The 22,041-nt window shown below is 41.4% G+C and overlaps 1 protein-coding gene across 6 annotated transcripts in view; it reads left to right on the top strand.

Moving 5' to 3' along the window:
- The window catches only part of CNTRL (centriolin), an 84,392-nt gene that overhangs the window by 50,618 nt on the left and 11,733 nt on the right, over window positions 1-22,041 (top strand). For 5 of the 6 annotated variants that reach the window (XM_060100580.1, XM_060100581.1, XM_060100584.1 and 2 more), the window contains 17 exons: window positions 626-805; window positions 2,418-2,597; window positions 3,366-3,482; window positions 3,728-3,872; window positions 4,338-4,486; window positions 6,175-6,355; window positions 7,790-8,103; window positions 9,580-9,785; window positions 11,904-12,096; window positions 14,481-14,611; window positions 14,751-14,891; window positions 14,995-15,121; window positions 15,897-16,061; window positions 16,831-16,990; window positions 18,384-18,499; window positions 18,582-18,799; window positions 21,424-21,581. In XM_060100580.1, the coding sequence (XP_059956563.1) occupies window positions 626-805; window positions 2,418-2,597; window positions 3,366-3,482; window positions 3,728-3,872; window positions 4,338-4,486; window positions 6,175-6,355; window positions 7,790-8,103; window positions 9,580-9,785; window positions 11,904-12,096; window positions 14,481-14,611; window positions 14,751-14,891; window positions 14,995-15,121; window positions 15,897-16,061; window positions 16,831-16,990; window positions 18,384-18,499; window positions 18,582-18,799; window positions 21,424-21,581 (2,881 nt within the window). The remainder of the gene's footprint in view (window positions 1-625; window positions 806-2,417; window positions 2,598-3,365; window positions 3,483-3,727; window positions 3,873-4,337; window positions 4,487-6,174; window positions 6,356-7,789; window positions 8,104-9,579; window positions 9,786-11,903; window positions 12,097-14,480; window positions 14,612-14,750; window positions 14,892-14,994; window positions 15,122-15,896; window positions 16,062-16,830; window positions 16,991-18,383; window positions 18,500-18,581; window positions 18,800-21,423; window positions 21,582-22,041) is intronic. The other variant, XM_060100583.1, reaches the window with a different exon arrangement.

The following is a 22,041-nucleotide window of genomic DNA, read 5'->3' as shown; positions in this document are numbered from 1 at the left end:
CAGGGGTTAAGATTTCTTGCTTTCACTGCCCAGGGCCAGGGTTCGATCCCTGATGGGGAACTAAGATCCCACAAGCCGTGTGGCACAGCCAAAAAAAAAAAGAAAAAAGAAAGAAAAGAGTGTCTGTTAATGTAGATTATACCTTAATAAAGGTATACCTTTATAAGGTATACCTTTATTAAGGTATAATTAATAAAGGTATAATTTTTTAAAATACAGTGTAATTGTTGTTAGTTTCACTCCTAATAAGTCAAACTAGGTGTGACTAAAATTCAACTCTAAATGTGGTTACTGCTGTCAAAGTCACGCTTCTTTGTGACACTGTGTTTTCCTTGTTTTGGAAGCAAGTGAGAGATGTTTCTTAACGTGCAAGTGGATAATACAACATCACTAGAGTGTAGTATAGTGCCAGAATCTGAGTTTTTGATGTAATTATTTTAATGATCAGGCAAACATTAAAATGGATGCTAGAGGACAGTTGTGATAAAGCCATCCCCAGTAACTCATTAGCACAGCATTTCATTTTACTCTTTAGTAAAATGAAATATAATTCTCTAGAAGGTTTTTATTTTGCTCAAAACATATTTTGCTTAAAAATCATCTTTGAAACTTGATTTCTTCACAGATTAATTTTAACAAGAGGCAACACAAAGCAAGAATTCAGCAGTTAGAGAATGAAATTCACTATTTACAAGAAAATCTAAAAAGTATGGAGGAAATCCAAGGCCTTACAGATCTCCAACTTCAGGAAGCTGATGAAGAGAAGGAGAGAATTCTGGCCCAACTCCAAGAGTTAGAGAAGAAGGTGGGCAAGACTAGGAAGGAGACGTATGAGTCCCCACTGCCAGGGTCCTGCACCCAGCAATGGGGCAGCTGAGAGGGGTGTGATCCACGGTCACCTCTGGCTGCATTGCTGGTCCAGAGGTGGACCTGACCTAGAGAGACCTAGATGCATGTCATCGAATCAAGAGCCTGAGACAAGGGTGCCATGCTAGATGGAAGCAAGAGAATTGGGATGTAAGGAGTGACTTGAGAGTCAGTTAGGTGGGGCTTAAATGCTATTGGGCTGAGTCATGCTGACAGGTTTTCAACCTTCTTGATAATCCCAGTGCATTACCCCCACCTTTTCTGTGTGTTAGGCTTTCCTGTCTTTACTTTCTTCCTTGTCCAACTTAAATTCCATGGTCTCCCACTATCGCTCTTTTTTGCAAATATCCTCAGATCCCTTGCTCTTTTCTCCTATCTTCTATGACAAAACTGCAGCTATCTGCTTTCTTTAGCCCTGCACCCATGGCTAAGTATTCCTGAAGAAAAAAGTCACCCATCCAGGCATAGCAGTAACACTATAAATGTTTGCCAGCCTCAAATGGGCAGCATTACCCTTTTCTCTGGTAAGCTCATTCCCTTGCTGCACTGTTTCGTACCTTCTCACGTCTCACACCTACCCTCTCCCTTCTCCCAGCCCCAGTGAATGACTTGCTTCGTGCTTCACTGAGAACCCATCAGTTCCCAAGTATTATTGAGTCTGCCTCCAAAATCTCTCTGGAATATTTGCACTTTGTCCTTCTCCAGTGCCACCACCCTCATCCAGCCATCATCTCACTTCTGGACAACTGCTGTGGCCACCTGACAGTCCCCCACTTCCACTCATGACCTGCTCCACAGAGCAGCCAACACGCTCTTCCAAAAACGTGAATAGGCTCTTGTCAGTCCCTCCCCATCTCCCCTTGTCTCCAGCAGCTTCTGTTGTCTTTAGGATAAAGGCAAAAATTCTTCAGCCTCTGAGCCCTTGCATGATTCGCCTCTGTTGAGCTCTCTCCTTTTCTTACCGTGCTGCTTCTTTCAGTTCCTGAGACTTCCCAAGTTTTGTCTTCCCTCCTGGCCATTCCTTCTCCTGGACCATGCCCCTCTCCCGTTCTTCTTCCTGAAAGCCCTCCCCCCAGCAATCTAGGTCTCCCCTGCTGGCCTCTCACATAGTACCTTGTTCTGTCCCTGGATAGCAGTGATCACAGTGTTAGTTACACATTTGTCTGAGTGTTTGTTTAATACATGTCTCTCATAAGCTCCTTGAGGGCAGCAGCCAAGTCTTTTGTTTACCACCCTATGCCCAGCGCCTGACTCCACGATCACAAGGGGCGGGCCCATTGCTTGGTGATGGCGCCAAGAAATGTTTCTACAACAAATGAATGGATTTATGATCACGAAGATTCTTGACTAAGTATACTGATTTCATTCTAAGTTATCATACAGCTTTGAGATGTTGTTATTTATTTATTCACTCAGGAGCACCTGCTGAGTACCAGGTATGGTTCTTAGCGTGGGGTGTGTGAACAGAGTCCCTGCCCTCATGGGGCTTATGTCTTAATTCACTGCTACCAAATGATTCATCTCCTTAATTAGTGTTTCTTTTATTTTAGAAGAAACTTGAAGATGCCAAATCTCAGGCACAGTTTCTTGGTTTAGATAAAGAACTGAAGAAACTAAAGAAAGCTGTGGCCGCCTCTGATAAGCTGGCCACAGCTGAGCTCACCACTGCCAAAGACCAGCTCAAGTCCCTTCATGGAACCGTTATGAAAATTAACCAGGAGCGCGCAGAGGTGAGTCCCCACGCACAGAACAAGTTTCCACCAGGGCTGCCCCTGTCGAAAAACATAGCAACTTGTATTATTGATCTCTTGTTATAGACTTTGGCTCTTTTATAAACCACCATAAAGTTGTCTGTTCCTCTTCAGACCTGAAGATTGTATTTCCCCCGTCACAACCCTACCATGGGTCCTGTACTCTATTGAGTCCCAAAGGAGCCATCAAATGAAACATACTATCCTAATCTCAAAGCGTAGGGGTCTCTGCTTAGGGAGGCACCTGTCAATACACATCCAAACAGAGGTCTTCAAGGCTCGCTGTATAACCCTTCTGAACCTCAACTTTTTGTCTTTGTCATCGTGTGCAGTCTGATGATAATATGTCGCTTCACAGGGTTATTTTGACTCCTGACTGAGATAAGTCTCTTATAGTCTTTATAATATGCAAATGCTATGAGATTAAGACAGTAAGTCATAGGAGGGAAAATCTAACCATGGGGGTCCTCAGAGACACCAGTCACGGAAGACTGTAGAACAGAGAAGAAACAGTTAGTCCTTGCTCTTCCTGATGCGGAACCCTGCCCACTTGGCCCCCAAAGAGTGCCAGAGTGAGCTGCCAAATCATAGGAACAGCACAGATAAGGTGGGACTTGGCACTACGGGTGCATGGGGTAGCCAGGCGGGCGATCTGATGAAAGCAGAGGACTCATTCTGAGAAAGAAAGAAAGAAAGAGGGCAGCCTGCAATAGCAGTGGTGCCTTTCTCACACCTCCGTCCCCGTAGGAGCTGCAGGAAGCAGAGAGGTTCAGCAGAAAGGCAGCACAAGCCGCCAGGGATCTGACCCGAGCAGAAGCAGAGATCGAACTCCTGCAGAATCTCCTCAGGGATAAAGAGGAGCAGGTCAGTGCTGGTACCCCCATGAGACCACCTCCTTATTGGGTACTTATCAGTTCCTAAAAGACTGAATCAGTCCTTGATTCTCTGCTGTGTGCCAGGCATTGCATGGTTTAAATGTAAGGAGTAATGCAGTTCCTCATTAGTAAAGTATAAGTAAAAAAATTATAGAATTATAATCTTACTGCAAGGAGACATGCATCTGGGAAAGAATATTCACTGACAACTTTGTATGTGTGATTTTTTAATAGTTTCGAACTGAGATGGAGAAAGTAGAAGTAGGCACCAGAGGAGCAAACTCACAGGTGCTAGAAATCGAAAAACTGAATGAGACCATGGAGAGACAAAGGAAAGAGATCGTAAGACTGCGGAATTTACTAGACCTCACTGGGGCTGGTAAGGTATTGGGCTTTGATTTTGGTAGTGGTTTTGTAGTTCTAAAATTAAATCATCGTGTTTGTTTTTTACCTTTAGCAAATTTATTTAACTGTTACAGATCAATTCCATGCTCGATTTATAGAGCTGTGATAATTAGCTTAATAAATAAAGCACTTTTTTAAATTTAAGTAAGTACAGTATCAAGGGACTTGATTACAAAGAGAGGTTTATTTTTGTATTTTCAAAAGAAATAATGTTTACAAATCTGTTCTTTCTCTGGCTCACTTTATAAGTGAACAGCAGTAGGATATGTCTATCCTCTTTAAGTGCCAACAAAAATTTATTACCAAAGGACAGGCTGAACGGCAGCTTTGAGGAACTGATAAAAGTCATTGGCTCTCGTGGAATCACTTTTGTATTTTGAGAGAGAGAGGAAGTAGATGATTTCATACCCAACTTCACAGAATGGCTTTCCTTTTACAGATAACAGAGGAGGCTTTGAAAATGTTTTGGAAGAAATTGCTGAACTCCGACGTGAAGTTTCTTATCAGAATGATTACATCAGCAGCCTGGCAGATCCTTTCAAAAGACGAGGCTATTGGTACTTTATGCCACCACCATCATCATCAAAAGTAGGAAGTCTGTGGTGCTGGGAATATATACTAAATTTTCTTTAAGCAAGTGTGACGGTGTTGCCTTCCCTAAATCTGTGATCAGGTCTCAAGAACAACATATCTAGGCTAAGCCATGCATTGAGGTTCTTAAGTACTTTGTGCTGTGTGAGATGGAAATAGGGCATTCCCAAGCAATGTGGCAGTTGCCCACTCATGCTCAGGTGGTATGTGTGGGGTCCCTGAACAAGGATCCTATAAGGGTAGATTAAGTGACTTGAGCCCAGAGAGCCTTTTGAAAATGGCAGTAGAATTATAGAGTCTCAGACAGAAAAATAGGCACCTGGATTGCATTTCCTTTTAACACATTCATTCAGTACTTACTGAGGTCTAGGTCAAGTACAAGGCTTTGGTGGGGAACCATGATGCATCATATAGCCCCTGCTCTCAAAGAGCTCATGGGCTGGTGGGGAAGACAAGCACACCAATGTAATTATGAAACAGTGACATGCATGTGACACCAGACTGGACTTCCGTGCCCCAGTTGCAGAGAAATGTTAAAGATTTACCTCATGGGGATGTTTAGGGAAGAAGCCTTCCCAAACAGGGGCTTGAAGTCAGCACTTAGCACCCCCTCAAAGGATGGGCTTTCAGGAGGGAGGGAACAGCTTGTGAGGAAGAGGAGAGTTGGCTTAGCCCCTCGTGGGGCTGGAGGGCTGGATGGGAACAGTGAAAGGTGAAACAGAAAACATAGATTGGGGTCATGCTTTTTTGTTTAAAAAAAAAAAAGGGCCTCAAAATCCCTTGCACTTAATTATGTAGGCCTTGAGAAACTGCAGTTGACTGTGCTATGATCAGAGCTGTAGTTTAGGAAGAATAATCAGGCAGAGTGTGGAGGCTAGACTTGTAGTGGGTGAACTCTGCGTGGGGCTGTTTGAACTTGTTCGGGTGAAGGATGGAAGAAGCCAGAGCCAGAGCAGTGGAGCTAGAGCAGAGATGGATTGAGGGGTGTTCAGGGAGCAGAATGTCAGGGCTTGCAGCCTGAATGTGGGAAGGAAGGAGAGGACTGTAAGGGGCTCTTATCCAAAGCAGAGGGGCTGGGCAACATCCTGCTAGAATCAGCTGACAACAGCAGTCAGGAGAAGCACCTCCCACACGCTAGGATCCCCGGGCCATTCAGACTTAATCAGAACCCCGAAAAGCAGAATCTGAAATCCTCCTCCCAGAAATCTAAGGGAAGCAGACATCCGTGTCACAGCCAGGGCTGCAGGTGGAAGCAGTATAGGTTAGAGCAAAACATTGTAAGCCTGAGCTGGATGAGGGTTTGGAGGGTCGACTTACAACTGAAAGGAGAGGGAGAGTAACAGAGTAGAGCTCTAAAGCCACTCCAAGCTTCTGGCACAACAGGAGACTAATATCCCAGCTTCCCTTGAAAGCTCCTGTTTCCTTGATCTTAGTTGCTGGGCCATCAGGGACTAGGCAAAAGAAGAGAAACCACCAGGAAAGATGAGTACGGGAGACGGGAGGCTGACACCCATGCAGGTTATATGGCCACGTAATCACGTCTCGTTTCTGCCTGTGAAAAATGAGAATTACGATATATGAAAAGAAACCAGTTCTTTCTCAACTTCGCTGTAGACTTCGACATTTCTCCACATCGGCCTTTTTATTTGTTAAGAGATAGTATGCTCTGCTCTCATTTATTTTAGGTTTCCAGCCACAGTTCCCAGGCCACCAAGGACTCTGGTGTCGGCCTAAAGTATGCAGCCTCAACTCCTGTTAGAAAACCATGGCAGGATGGGAAGGAACGCAGTGCACCTCCACCTGCTTCAGGATACTGGGTTTATTCTCCCATCAGGAGTGGGTTACATAAATCATGTTCAAATAGAGGTAAGTTACATGAGGGAAGTTGCATTTCTCTTGCCTGTTATTGGTTCCCTGAAATCCGTAGGACACAGTCCAGACTCCTTAGCTTGCTCTGCAAGGCCCTCTGTGACCTGGTCTTGGCCAACGGCCTCTTGTCTCACCTTCCATCACTCCCACATGTCAGCCATACCCACTGCATGCCACGTTTCTCGCACCTCCATGTTTTGAACCCTCTGTTCAGAATGTCCTGCTTCCTCCTTTCTCTCCCAAACCTATTCCTACTCATCCTTCAGCAAGACCCGGGTCCTCAAACAACACTCCTTTTCTGGACCCTTCCTCCTCCCTGCCTTTCCCGGCAGACTGAGCGGCATCTTCACCTCCACTCCTGGAATGTGGCAGTTCACTTCCTCGTGTTATGGCATGAATTAGCTCGACTGAAATGAAGTGTTACAGGTCTGTCTTCCAGAGCTCCAGGGGGAAGAGTCAGACCTGGGGTAAATCCTGGCACTTTCACTAAGTAACTGTGTTATCCTAGGGGAATTATTTAGCCGCTCTGAGACTGTTAATCTGTAAAATGGGAATGTTACCTTCTGAGAATTTGTTCATTCAGGAACTATTTATTGAGTGCCTGCTGTGTGCTAGGCTTTCTTCATCAGTGGGAAAAAAAAACCTAGTTCCTGCTTATAGGGGAGATAAGTAAGAGAACCAACACCTGAGAGAGGCTGTGTGTCCTGATAGTGGTAAAGCTGGGAGCTGTGGTATCTCACAGCACTCCTGTGTTGGTCTTTTACGTAGCACGAAGCAGGCACCCAAATGTTGCTGAATGAAGGAATGAAGGAATGAAGATGGAAAAAAAACAACAGATAGGTATAAGAAAAACTCAAGGGACTTCCCTGGTGGCACAGTGGTTAGGAATCCACCTTCCAGTGCAGGGGACACAGTTCGATGCCTGGTCCGGGAAGACCCACATGCCACGGAGCAGTTAAGCCCATGTGCCACAATTACTGAAGCCTGCGGGCCCTAGGGCCCAAGTGCCGCAACTACTGAGCCCACATGCTGCAACTACTGAAACCCATGCACCTAGAGCCCGTGCTCCGCAGCAAGAGAAGCCACCGCAATGAGAAGCCCGCACACCACAACGCAGAGTAGCCCCCGCTCACCGCAACTAGAGAAAGCCCGCTCACAGCAACGAAGACCCAATGCAACCAAAAATAAATTTTAGATTAAAAAAAATAAATAAAGTTCATTCGTTTAAAAAAAAAAGAAAAACTCAACTTCACCTGGTGACAATAATTTGCATCCCTGTTTGATCCACTTTTCAAAACTGCTTTTGACCTTTTTTATAGAATTTTATTTTCACATCTCTGGTATCTTGGCCTAAACGCTGCTATTCTCTACTGAACATGTTTACCTAGTGAGCCATGGGAGTAAAACGCTCTTCTGTTTTTTTGTTTCAAGATGCAGACAGTGGAGGAGATAGCCAGGAAGAGAGCGAGCTGGATGACCAAGAGGACCGCCCATTTGTGCCTCCTCCTGGATACATGATGTATACCGTGTTTCCCGATGGTTCTCCTGTACCCCAGGGCATGGCCCTGTACGCACCACCTCCTCCCTTGCCCAACAACAGCCAACCTCTCACCCCTGGCACTGTTGTTTATGGCCCGCCTCCCGCTGGGGCCCCCATCGTATATGGGCCTCCACCCCCCAACTTCTCCATCCCCCTCATCCCAATGGGCGTGCTGCACTGCAATGTCCCGGAGCACCATAACTTAGTAAGTGGAAAGACACAAGACCTCTATCCACACTGCTTCTATGGGAGACTGCGTAAGGTTATATACTTGATGAGTCGACCTACTTATGCATGGCTTATATCCCGAAAGTGTGTTTGTAAGGCTGATGTTTAGAACTGAGCAAGCATCCTCTTATTAAAACACTGTTCTGGACAGGAGTTAGGGTACCAGGCCATTCTACGAACCTGGTTTAACCATTTTATAACAAAAATGCTTTCAGTCCAGAAAATAGCCATTTTTAGAAAGCTTTTTATATATTTTTCTATTGACAAGTACTATATTAATGTGTATGAATAGGCATATTCACATACTAGTGCCTGTACCTGTACATACACATATTATGTGTGCTTGTGTATGAACACATGTAAGAGCAGCATACAGTAAGGTTTTGGTGGGGGTTATCTCTGGGTGGTGAAATTAATGATTATTCTTTCTTTCTTTTCATAGTTCTTAACTTACTGTGCACATAATTTTGTGCCCTGTTTTTCCCACTTAATGTTACAAGCATTTTCCCCATGGTTTTACAAGTGTTTTTAAGCAGTATTTTTATGACTGCATAACATTTCTTTATTTGTAGGCTGTGTAGTTCATTTAACTGTGTATAAATTTTTACTGTATTTCATATTTTCCTCTAGGCTAAATTCTAAGAAATGATTGCTTCCTAATCACTAGCTTCCTTTATAACTTTTTTGTTTTAAAGAAATAAAATGCATTACAAGGGCCTCCTTCAAACTTAAGGCACCTGGAGCTCTTTATTTTTTCCTTTTCCTCTCAGCAGATTGAGAGGAAGATAAAGGACTAGGATACCTGGGTGCCAAGCCACCAGCCCCATTTTAGTAAGCCAGACTAGTTTCAGAGGGACTGCGGATATTTACATGGTTAAAAATGGTAGTTACTCGTGTTATCCTGTAGTTTTTCAGTGCACACTGTTTTCATAGCAATTCTGTTGGTTCTTTTACTCTCCACCAGTACCCGGCTGTTCCTGTAGTTTCCCAGGTGTGCCTTTATACCTCCCTACATTTGCACATTATTTCTTCAGCATAGTCATTTCCTATTTCATTTATTCTTCAAAACCAGGCAGAACACCACTTCCTCTAGGCATCCTTCTCAGCCAACTCCTCTCACGTGCGCAGAGGAGGGAGAGACCTCTGTCTGTGTCTTCTGCTAGATGCTGAACTCTGGAGCCAGACATTATCCACAGGAGGTGCTTGGTGACTGTTTATCAGCCATAGCTGGACTGATGGAAGAGTCATATAAGATCTATTGGTCCATCAGTTTCATCTATGGCACGTGAAGAAATTGGCTTGACTTAATTTTTCTTTTCATACTGAAGTCTTAGAAGCTACCACTATTATCAGGTCAAAGATACCACTTTAATCACTGTGAATTTCAGTTTTTGGCAGGAAGAAGGGGAAACATCATGTGGTATTTCAGTATTGCATTTCTTTCTTTGCTCAGGAGAATGAAGTTTCTAGATTGGAAGATATAATACAGCATTTAAAATCAAAGAAACAGGAACAGTGGATGAGAGTATCCAAGCAGCAGTGTGAGAAAGAAATAGAAGAACTGCATCATAATATTGATGATCTTTTGCAAGAGAAGAGAGACTTAGAGCATGAAGTAGAAGAATTGCATAGAACCATTCAGAAACATCAACAGCGAAAGTAATTATTAGCCATTTTATCTTTATAATTCAGATGAATATGATATTAGTTCATTAAGGTAACCTAAATCAGTGTTGTCCAATAGAACTTTCTGTGATCTTGGGAATGTTCTAGATGAGTACTATCCAAAACAGTAGCCTTAGCCACATGTGGCTATTGAGTACTTGAAATGTAGCTAATAGAACTGAGGAACAGAGTTAATTTAATAGCCACGTGGTGATTATCATATGGGACAGTACAAGTCTAAGTTCTTTTGGCCAATAATCCATACCAGCTCCTCTTGTAGTCCCTCTTGGAGAATGGCACAACCGCCACCCCTCCCCAGTTACCCTGGCTGAAAACACGCTGGGTGTCCTCAACACCTGCCTTTCCCTCACTCCCCCAGGCATCCAGCTGCTCTCCAAGTCCTACTGACTCTATACACAAAGAGCTCTCAAACTGGTCCCCTTCTTTCGTCTCCACTACCCTGGCCTTTAGTCATCCTCATCCTAGGTCAGGCCTTCCAGGTCTAGTGTCTTTCTCTCCATCCCACCCTCAACATGGCTGGAGATCTAACTGTGCACACTGCCCTGTGTCTCTCATTCCCACCAGCATACATACTGCCCTCCAAGATCTGAACCCTACCTCTTTTTTTTTTTTTTGCGGTACGCGGGCCTCTCACTGTTGTGGCCTCTCCCGTTGCGGAGCACAGGCTCCGGACGCGCAGGCTCAGTGGCCATGGCTTACGGGCCTAGCCACTCTGCGGCATGTGGGATCTTCCCGGACTGCGGCACGAACCCGTGTCCCCTGCATTGGCAGGCGGACTCTCAACCACTGCGCCACCAGGGAAGCCCCCCTACCTCTCTTTTTTATCCTTCTCTCCCACGTGGTACTTACTCTGGCCCTACACTTTGCTGTGGTTTCCCCGAGCACCACGTTTTCTCCTGCCTCCCCACCTTTGCACATGCTGTCCTTTGCCTGAAATGGCTTCCCCCCACCTAACTCCAGTGTGTCTTTCCAGATGAAGGTTAGGGATCCCCTCTGACAGAAAAGCTTTCTCATCTCAGGCTCCCACAGTTTGGAGTTGGCAACCTTGGGCATAGTGTTGTTCAGACCATGTTGTAAGATACCCAGAAGGGCAGTAGCGGGGCCTCCCTCTCTGTGCCCCAGCATCTGGCATAGGGTCCGTTAGCTAATGCTTGTATCTGCTGCGTGGGTCAGTTATGGAGAAGCCCATCTTCTGCACTAGACCATGAATTATGACAGTTCCCCAGTTTTTGTCCCTTAAGCCAGACTGGCCCAGGTACCAGGGTTGGGGGGAGACCTGTGGAGTACATAGAGGTGAGTGAGATATGGTCTCTGCCTTCTAGGAGCAAACGCAAGAGCGACTGATAGACCTGGCAGGGAAAACCAAGGGTCATACTGAGAGGAGGTTGGGACTAGATGTTTGAAGGCTTGGGGGATGGTTATTTCATTTTTGTAGGTGTATATGGGGGAGGTGAAGTTTTTTGAGGGGGGTGTAGTGCAGTGGGAGAACCACTACTTTTCCTAGTTATAAATGTATAATAAATGATCATTTTAGGGAATTTGGATAACACAAAAATGTTCAAAGAAGAATTAATCTGTTAATATGTTGATGAATTTATTTTCATGTTTTTCTGTCAATGATAGTCCCGTTTTCAAATAATTTTGACTTTAACCTTGAGTTACCAAGTCCTGTGTTACGCTTTCTGATTTGTCAAATATCGTCACCATAATTTTACTCTAGTAGAAACTTAGGATAGTTTTGAGGGAATGGATGATTATTGAGGCAGTGGTTTGTTTTATTTTTATACCACAGAAGAATTGAAGTATCAGCATTGTCTTGACCAAGTGCTGATGAAAAAATAATCTTTATATTTAAAAGGACAAAACAACTGCCTCATACATTATACATATTATCCACTTATTGTCAACAGTATTCCATGTTGAGTAAAAAGGTAAGCATAGACATTGAACTTAATCAGATGTAGCTGTCTGTCCAGTCCGTTCTCATATAAAATTAGAAAATCATTGTGCCTCTTTTTATCATTAGGCTACAAGTATCTATACTGTCACGTTTAAAATCTCTTGATGAGTGTGTATATATGATTTTTTTAGAGACTTCATTGATGGAAATGTTGAGAGTCTTATGAATGAACTAGAAATAGAAAAATCACTCAGGCACCATGAAGATATTGTAGATGAAATTGAGTGCATCGAGAAGACCCTCCTGAAACGTCGAGCAGAGCTCAGGGAGGCTGACCGACTGCTGGCGGAAGCTGAGAGTGAACTTTCACACACAACCGAGAAAGTATGTGCTGCTGTGCTTGGGGTGAGATGGCTTGCTGGCTTGCAGTCCTCGGTGGAGGCAGGAAGGGTTAGAAAGAAAACGTGAAGAGCACAGTGGTCCAAATCAGGCTGTGCTCTGCTAGTTAAGGAGCTGTGAGGATTTGGTCAAGTTGCTTAAGTCCCCGAGCTTTGCTTTCCTCCTCTGTAAATTCAGGCTAAGAAAACCTAGGCTGTTCGGTATGAATTAAATGAAATATAATTAACCTAGATTATACTAATTACACTAGAATTAATCTAGTATAATTCAGTATGAATTAAATGCAGTAGCATATTTAAAGCTCCTGAAAGTCATTTAGTTCCTAACACACCCCACCTCCTTATCCTGTGTGTGTCTTTTAAAAATTATTCGGGCTGTGATATCTGTGTCTGTTAAATAGGTCAATCTTATATTCTTATAACAATGGACCTCATAAGACTCTTATTCTTACTTTGTTCTCCAAGTTAATAGTAATATAAAATCAAATATTTTTTGGCCTGAGGTAGTATTCTTAAGACTGAAACACAGAGGAAGTTGAGGAGGAAAAGGAACTGCCTTTTATGAGCCCCTGCTATAGCCACACATTGGCTATTTTATAAATACCACTTCATTTAACCTTCCTGGCAGCGTTGTAAGATGGTCATTAGCCCAGTTTGCACATGTAGCTCAGAGGCTGGTCTAGCCCAGGGTCACACAGCTAAAGTTCTGACTCACCAAGAGAGCTTTAGATGGGAATTCCAGGATTAAAAACAAAAGTCCCGAATCCATATGGGGCACATCAGGAACTACTATTTTTATATTGTTATTTCAACATGGATCAATTTAAATGAATAGAAATCTATTACCCAGGAACTGAAATGAAAGATTTATTAAAGAAATTCTGAGTGATGGCTTTAATAAGAACGGAAAAGTTTCCTCATCTCTTTCCAGGTGATCAGTTCCCTCTTCTGTCACACGTTAGATTACTGTGAGAGAAAATAGGTGTGAGCAGGACCAGAGAAAAATGTATCCCTAGTGTATAAAAGAAAATTGCTGAGACCGGTAGTTGGCAGAGATAGTAAGTGAACCGAGACTAATAAGCTCTTCCTCCTTCATCCTCCCAAAATGACTCAGGGAAGCAGCTGGCTAAAAGGGAAGAGGAAAGGAGAAAGTGCTGCATTTTGTAAGGAATGTGCCAGACTTGTTAAAACCTGACCTACAAGGGGATGAAAAACTACTTAGAGACGTGGCTGGCTTTCTGTAGTGTATAGTGAGTTCTGTCCAGTGCTTTGCTGATGAATCTGGTAGAAACCAGCTCTCCGAAGTGGAAAGAAGTGTGGTGAAATATCTAGCTCTCTGGGAGCTGGCCAAACCCTCTTGCATCCACACGGGGTATTTACTAGACAAGCTTCACATACAGATGCCTCTGACTTGAGTGCATCTGCAACACGGAGTGTTTTGGCAGAAAAGTGAGTCACTGCTGAACCAAGTACAAACCATACTCTGTTTTTGGACCTCTCATGACATTATTTTAAGCCTCTTATTTGAGACAGAAAAAGAAACCAAGGTGACAAAAAAAAAATGATGTTTTTGCCAAATCATATATAGGAAGATTTTGAAATACTTCAAAAGTATTAAATATTTGTGTTTCTCAGCCATAATTAAATCATCCTTAGATTAATGGGGTTTTACTTAACAAGATAATATCTAGAGTAAAGGAAGAATATGTGGAGGGAATATTGGTAGAATCACTTCCTTGCCACTTAATTGGGTAGATAGTTGTTTGTTTTTTCACTCTTTTCTTCTCTTTTTTAAATTTCTTGTTTTCCTTTTTTTTAATTTCTTTTTTTCCTATTTTTTTTGGTTGTTGTTTTGGGGTAGATATTTTTAAGTGAAAAAAATAACATGTAATAATATTACAGATTATTTTTAAATAAAACATCATCCAACATCTCACCACCCTCAGATGACTATTTTTGTTTTTGCATAGCCTTTCTGTCTTTGTTGACAAGATAGTTTTCTATAGTTGCTCTTACAGTGCTTAAACCATTTAAAATTTTATTTTCAGCCAACATTTTATCATTAACATTCTTCTATGTTACTACATTGTCATTATTTTAAAGACTGTACAGTATTCCATTATGTTGATGCATTATCACTTACTGAATCGATTGTTTGTCAAGTCTTATATTATTTCAGTATACAATGAGCATTTTTGTGTAATAGTTCTTCTGAATTCTTTTTTGAGAATTGGAGAGTCTAAGTGAATGAACATTTTTATCAGTCTTTCTGTATTGTCTTGTTTTCCAAGAGCTGTGCCAATTTACAATACCAGTAGCCATGAGAGAGTATTGTAACTGAATTGCTTTTAACGACAGTTTCTTTTCTAGACAAAAGATGCTGTTGAAAAGTTCACTGATGCCAAAAGAAATTTATTGCAAACTGAGAAAGATGCTGAGGAGTTAGAAAGGAGAGCTCAGGAAACTGCTGTTAACCTTGTCAAAGCTGATCAGCAGCTCAGGTAGGTGGACTCCCTCAGCCATTGATGTACGCGGTGAGATGAATGAGAAGTTTGATTCTAAGAGGACGATAATTGCTCTATGATAAACAATGCACGTTAAGTCTAAGGAGTCTAGGGGAAATAAAGAGATGTGTTTTAGGTTGCTCCAGGCTGACACAAAGGATTTGGAGCAGCACAAAATTGAGCAAGAAGAAATCTTGAAAGAGATCAACAAAGTTGTTGCAGCAAAAGACTCAGACTTCCAGTGTCTAAACAAGAAGAAGGAAAAACTGACAGAAGAGTAAGTACGGCCTCTGCAGGCCTTCAAGGGGCTTGTGCTGGAAGGCGGCTCCTGGGGCTCTGTCTCCCTTCCAATTTGCTCTAGTACCGCTGGTGCTTTGTAGGCTGCAGAAGCTGCAAAAAGACATCGAGACCGCAGAACGCACTGAGGATCATCACCTGCAGGTGCTTAAAGAGTCAGAGACCCTCCTGCAGGCCAAGAGAGCAGAGCTGGAAAAGCTGCAAAGCCAGGTATGGCAGCAGACACCTTGAAAACCAGTTCATGCTGCTCTGAAACCTACATTTGTGTTATGATTATAAGAAGTAATACATGTTTGATTGTAGAAAAGACTGGAAAATACAGAATAAAGTATAAAGCATAAATGAGGCTATATATCCTAGTGGTTAAGAAGAGTCCAACCCAAATTTGAATCTCAACTCAGTACGATATATTATTGAATAAGTGAGTCTCAAAACACAATATGCTCTGAGATCATTTATGTTAACTGTGTTTATGTATACTTGTGTTTGAATATTTAGTCTATACCAGAGTACAAACATGGTCATCTGATAAGGGGGGGATTGTGAATATTTTCTATTCCTTTTGTATGTCTGCATTTTCTGCTTTTCTGTAACTAAATATGTATTGCCCTTAAAATTGTAAGTTTTAAATTTACAAAATGAATAAATTTTTTAAATCCTTGCCTAACTTCCATTGCCAAGGTGGTTGCCAATTGGAGTAAAATATAGATAGGAAAGTTCTTTGAAAACCATAACCTGAAGGATAATCATTATTATCATATTGTTGTTTTTGCTATGATTTAAGTGTTTTTACCTATGTGAGCTCAAGGCCTTTATTAGGCATTTTATGCCTGCAGCCCCCCAGCCTGGCCTTCCTGACTCTTGCAGCTAGGATTGTGAGAATTAGACTACCTCCTTATTTCCCCACACAACCTTTAGCTGGACTAAATATTCCCCATCTCAGCACTTTGTCAGGCTTTGCGTTCTTTACTTTTCTTTAATGCAGGTAACAGGTCAGCAGCAGGAGATGGCTGTCTTGGACAGACAGTTGGGGCATAAAAAGGAGGAGCTGCATCTACTCCAGGGAAGCATGGTCCAGGCCAGAGCTGACCTCCAGGAAGCGCTGAGACTGGGAGAAACTGAAGTCGCTGAGAAGTGCAGTCACATCAGGGTACATTTTTCAGTAGTTTTTCTTGAGAGTCCTAGTACAGTCCTGTAGATTTATTTTGAGATATTTTCATTGGTTTCCCCCTAAAATGCAAATATAAAATTCCTGAATCTTGATGCCTCTGTAACGAGCTTGGTGTTGTGCTATCTATCCATGCTGTGGCTGCCGTGCATAGCTCTCCCACTGTGTTGTTTTCTGGACATGCCCAAGGTTTTATGCCTCTGTGCCTTTCTCATACTGTTTCTTCTCTAGGAATTCCCTTTCTGGGAATGTCCAGATCCGACCCAGCTTTCATGGTCCAGCTTCATGCCACTAAGAAGACTTCCCCAACTTTTCCTTTACCCTGGAAGGAGTTTCCCTCGATTCTGAGTTTGGTAGCACTCTGCACATTTCCTAGGGCACCTTAGCCTTTCGTGATCATGTTTCTGTTCCCTGCCTTATTTCCCCACCAGGTGCTAAGCCCCTTGAGGGCAGGAGATGTGTCCGAGTCAGCCTTTTTTCTCTGCAACACATGGCTTTGCTCATAGTAAATATTGCATATAAATTTTAAATGAAGATAACGTGTTACTTTTTTACTTCTATTATACTGAAATATGTTAGTGTAAAATATAGTGCTGTTCTTGATGTAAAACTCAAACATGAGCTTGTTTCCAAATGAGAATTTCTATGAAATGAGACAGTTAATAACAGAACTGATTTTAAAGTAATTTCTATTCATAACTTGGTGAAGGTGGGTTGACTTTCTTCTTTTCTTTTCTTTTTCTTTGCACAGGAACTAAAATCTCTTCTGGAAGAACTGAGTTTTCAGAAAGGAGAACTGAATGTCCAGATTAGTGAGAAAAAAAATCAACTTTCACTTATAAAGCAGGAAATTGAAAAAGAGGAAGAAAATCTCCAGGTAGTTTTAGGGCAAATGTCTAAACATAAAACTGGTAAGTTTAAAGTTTAACCTTATTTCTAATCAAAAAAAAGCAGATTATAAAAGGAATATAATATTTTCTGCCACTCAGATTGACTAAAAGCAAAATAATCATCTTCACTGCTGACCAGGGTGTGATGAAAGAAGAGCGCTTGCAGGCTGTTGATTGAAGTATAAAATGGAACAACCTCCCAGTGTCTTAAGACTATTAAACTCACACCTGTTAAACCGGGTAGCCCATTTCCAGTTATCTAGAGAGGGCAACCGTTTATGTACATCGCAGCAATATTTATTTTATTTCTCTCTCTCTTTTTTTTTCTTAAGAAGTAAGCCTTTATTTCCTTGTTATACAAATTAAGTTGACTGAGTCCGTTACTTGCAACAGAAATTATAATGACAAAATTTGGAAACAAATGACTAATTTAAAAACCATATTTTGGGCTTCCCTGGTGGCACAGTAGTTAAGAATCCGCCTGCCAATGCAGGGAACACGGGTTCGAGCCCTGGTCCAGGAAGATCCCACATGCCGCGGAGCAACTAAGCCCATGCGCCACAACTACTGAGCCTGCACTCCAGAGCCCGTGAGCCACAACTCCTGAAGCCCGGGCACCTAGAGCCCGTGCTCTGCAACAAGAGAAGCCACCGCAATAAGAAGCCCGCACACCGCAACCAAGAGTAGCCCCCACTCACTGCAACTAGAGAAAGCCCACGCACAGCAACAAAGACCCAACGCAGCCAAAAATAAATAAATAAAATAAATACATTTTTTTAAAAAAACATATTTTGACATTTAATGACATGTAAAAATGCTGATGAAAGAAGAGTGAAAAAATAGATTAAAAACTGAATATTGATTGTAGTCCCAGTTTATTTTAAAATAGATATCCGTGTGCGTGCACTCCTGGTAGGGAATACATCAAAATGCTATTGCAGTAGTGATTGTCTTTGGATGGTAGGATAATGATGGGTTTTCATTTTTTTCTTTTATACTTTTTTCAAATTTTCTATAATGAATACATATTTTTATAATCAGATAAAAGTAGTTAATATTTGAAAATCTGTATTTCAAAGGACAAAAGAATTGTTATATACATCTCAGCTGATATATTTTAAAGTTTTTCCTATTTATTTTGATTTAAATTCTTTTAGGTAGGGTAAGTAATTTTTAGAACTAGATCTCTGTTGAATGTTTTTGTTTAAATGTTGATAACAAATTAATGTTTAGCAATACTTTTAAAGGCTTTTTACATTCAGAATACAATTAATTAGCTCCATTAATGCAGCACAACAAATATATTTTTATTATCTTTTGTTTCTTGTATCAGCCAGTAGCATTATTTTCTGTTTCATTTTGTAAATGTTTCAACATTCATTTAATAGCCTGGACCATGCTTTGTTTCTGTTAGAACTAAAGAATATTCTGGACATGTTGCAACTTGAAAACAATGAGCTGCAAGGTTTGAAGCTACAACATGACCAAAAGGTGTCTGAGTTAGAGAAGGCTCAGGTTGAAGTGCTAGAGGTAATAAACAAAGCTGTTTTACCGGTAGTGAACCGCGGTCTTTCTCAGTTTGCATGGTTGACTCCTCTTTTATCTGCTTTAGGAGAAACTGGAGTTGGACAGTTTGCAGCAGACAGCCCTGCGACAGAAAGGGGAAATGGAGTGGCAGAAGCAGCTCTTGGAGAGGGACAAACGAGAAATTGAGCGAATAACTGCTGAGATCCGAGCACTGCAGTTATGTGTTGAGTCTTTGTGCAAACAAAAGGAAGATCTCGAAGAGAAATGTGATGGCTGGGAGAAGAAGTTGGCACAAACCAAACGGTGAGAGCAGGAACAAGTAAGCTTGTAAAATCCCATCTGGAGAGCTAAAGCATTATTAACACACTATTCAAAAATTAGAAAATTGAGAAAAGGCAAAAAAATACAAAATACGCCACAAACTCAGTATCACAGTACAGTACACCAATAGCATTTTTGGGTGAATTTTCCTTTTAGGTTTTTTTTTTTCCCAAAAGCATTTTTTAAAATAACTTGTTGTGATTTTTTTAAATAAAATAATATATGCTTGTTCGTGTGTAGGAAGACCCAATCTTAACCCATTGTTAAGATTCAGGTCTCCTCAAATTGATCTATAGATTCAAAACAATCACAGTCAAAATCCCAACAGGTTTTTTAAATAGAAATTGGCCATCTGATTCTAAAATTCATATTGAAATGCAGAGGACCTAGAATAGAACCTAAAACTTTTTAGATATGACACCAAAACAACTTTGAAAAAGAAGAACAAAAGTTTAGGGCTAATACTATATGATTTCAAGACAGTATACAGCTATGGTAATCAAGACACTGTGGTACTGGTATAAAGACAGACAAATAGGTCAATGGAACAGAACAGAAGTCTGCAAGTAAACTCACAAATATATGCACAACTGATTTTGACAAAGATGCAAAGTAGAGGAAAGATGGTGTTTTCAAAAACTGTTGCTAAAAGCACTACGTATCCAAAACCAAAAAAATGAAGCTTGATCTATACCTCACACTACATATAAAAATTAACTCGAAATGGATCATAAACATAAATGTAAACCAAAATATAAAACTTATAGGAGAAAACATGGGAAAAAATGTTTGTGGCCTTGGGTTAGGCAAAAATTCCTTAGATAAGACGCTGAAAGCATGATCCATAAAAGAGTAAATTGATAGGGCCTCCCTGGTGGTGCAGTGGTTGAGAGTCCGCCTGCCGATGCAGGGGATACGGGTTCGTGCCCCGGTCCGGGAGGATCCCATATGCTGCGGAGCGGCTGGGCCCGTGGGCCATGGCCGCTGAGCCTGCGCGTCCGGAGCCTGTGCTCCGCAACGGGAGAGGCCACAACAGTGAGAGGCCCGCGTACTGCAAAAAAAAAAAAAAAGAGTAAATTGATAAAGTTGGACCTCATCAAAATTTAAAACTTCTGTTTCTCAAAAGACACTGTTGAGATAATGAACAGACATGTCACAGACTGTGAGAGAAATCCTGGCAACCATATATCCAATAAAGGACGTGTACCCAGGATATAATGAACTCTCAAAACTCAGTAATTAGAAAATGAAGAACCCAATTTTTCATATGGGCAAGAGATTTGAAATTTTATTTAAGAAAATATATGGATGGCAGATAAGCACATGAAAAGATGCTTGGTATCATTAACCACTAGGGAAATGCAAATTAAAACCACAATTAGATATCATTACACACCTAACAGAATAGCTAAGATTAAACACTGACCATATCAAATGCTAGCGAGGAACTTTCATACACAATTGGTAGGAGTATAAAATGTTAGTAAGACCACTTTGGAAAATAGTTTGGCAGTTACTTAAAAATGCAAGCATACACCTAGCAGAAGATCTAGCTTTCTCGCAGCTAGAGGTGAAAGCATGTGTCCATACAAAAACTGTACACTGATGTTCATAGTGGCTTTATTTGCAGTAGCCAAAAACTGGAAACAACCTAAACGCCCATCAGCTGGTGAATGGACTAGCAAATTATAGTGTAGCCATACCATAGAATACTACTCAGCAATAAAAAGCAATGGAGGATTGATACAGACAAATTCATGGATGAATCTCAAAGTAACTATGCTTACTGAAAGAAGCCAGACAAAAACCAGTCCATAATATATGATTCCATTCGTGTAAAGGAATGCATGCTCATACATATCTGCTTTTTGGGCAAATCCTATTATACATACAGTGTGTTTCCTGCTTTTTCACTTATCAGAAGTTAGTGATCCATTTTAATCACATTTTTTTAAATTAATTAATTTATTTTTTGGCTGCGTTGGGTCTTCATTGCTGCGCGCAGGCTTTCTCTAGTTGTGGCAAGTGGGGGCTACTCTTCATTGTGGTGCGCGGGCTTCTCATTGCAGTCGCTCCTCTTGTTGCAGAGCACGGGCTTTAGGCACGTGGGCTCAGTAGCTGTGGCTCAAGGGCTCTAGAGCACAGGCTCAGTAGTTGTGGTGCACGGGCTTAGCTGCTCCGCAGCATGTGGGATCTTCCTGGAGCAGGGCTCGAACCCGTGTCCCCTGCATTGGCAGGCGGATTCTTAACCACTGCGCCATCAGGGAAGTCCTTAATCACATTTTTGGAATTATAAGTGCTATCCATGTTATCCCTGATTTTTATAAAACTTCGGTTTAGCAAGTCACTTTTTGAAATGATAAACATTTCCAAATGTTCTATTTGGAAAGCTGAAAATAAGATTTCTTTTGAAAATGAGTTGAAGAGCCTTACATTTTGTTAATATTTAATAACATTTAATAATTCGGTAAATTGTTAATATTTATTTATTAATATCATCCAGACTCCACACCTACATTGTGAAACATAACACTATTCCTTGTCACGTGTGTGTGCTTAGACATTTTGTATTTGACAGTCTAACTTATTCTCCATTTGTATTGTAGGGTTTTAGCAGCTACAGAGGAGAATAGCAGAACAAAGCAATCAGACTTAGAAAAGTTGGAAGTGGATGTCAGAAAACTGCAGCAGGAGCTGGACCAGCTGAACAGAAACAAACTCTCACTGCATGGAGACATCGCAGCCATGCAGCAGCAGCTCCAGGGTATGAAGCATCACAACAGGAGAGATGGGACTTTCTTCCTTTTGCCAGATTCTTTCTTTTGTTTGCTTTCTTATTACAGAAATAATTCATGCTACAGGGCATGGGGTTTCTTTTAGAAGTGAGAAAAATGTTCTAAAATTAGGTATGGTGGTGGTTGTACAACTCTGTGAACTTACCGAAAGCCATGAAGTTGTATACTTTAAATGGGTGGAAAATGCATGGTATGAGAATTACATCTCAGTAAAGCTGTTTTTTAAAAAAACTAATTCATATTCTTTAGAGAACAATTTAAAAACATAGCAAAATGACAAAATAAAAATTACTATTCACCTCACTCCTCAGAGGTAATTTCTATTATCAATTTAGTAAATATCCTTCCAGATTTTTCCTTGGGGAGTGTGTGTGTGTGTGTGTGTGTGTGTGTGTGTGTGTGTGTGTAGATTTAAAAACAAAAAGATGC

Source organism: Mesoplodon densirostris, chromosome 6 (assembly GCF_025265405.1).
Source record: "Mesoplodon densirostris isolate mMesDen1 chromosome 6, mMesDen1 primary haplotype, whole genome shotgun sequence".
Lineage (NCBI taxonomy): Eukaryota > Metazoa > Chordata > Mammalia > Artiodactyla > Ziphiidae > Mesoplodon > Mesoplodon densirostris.
Note: the sequence above shows the minus strand (reverse complement) of the source record. Positions and strands in the feature narration are given on the sequence as shown.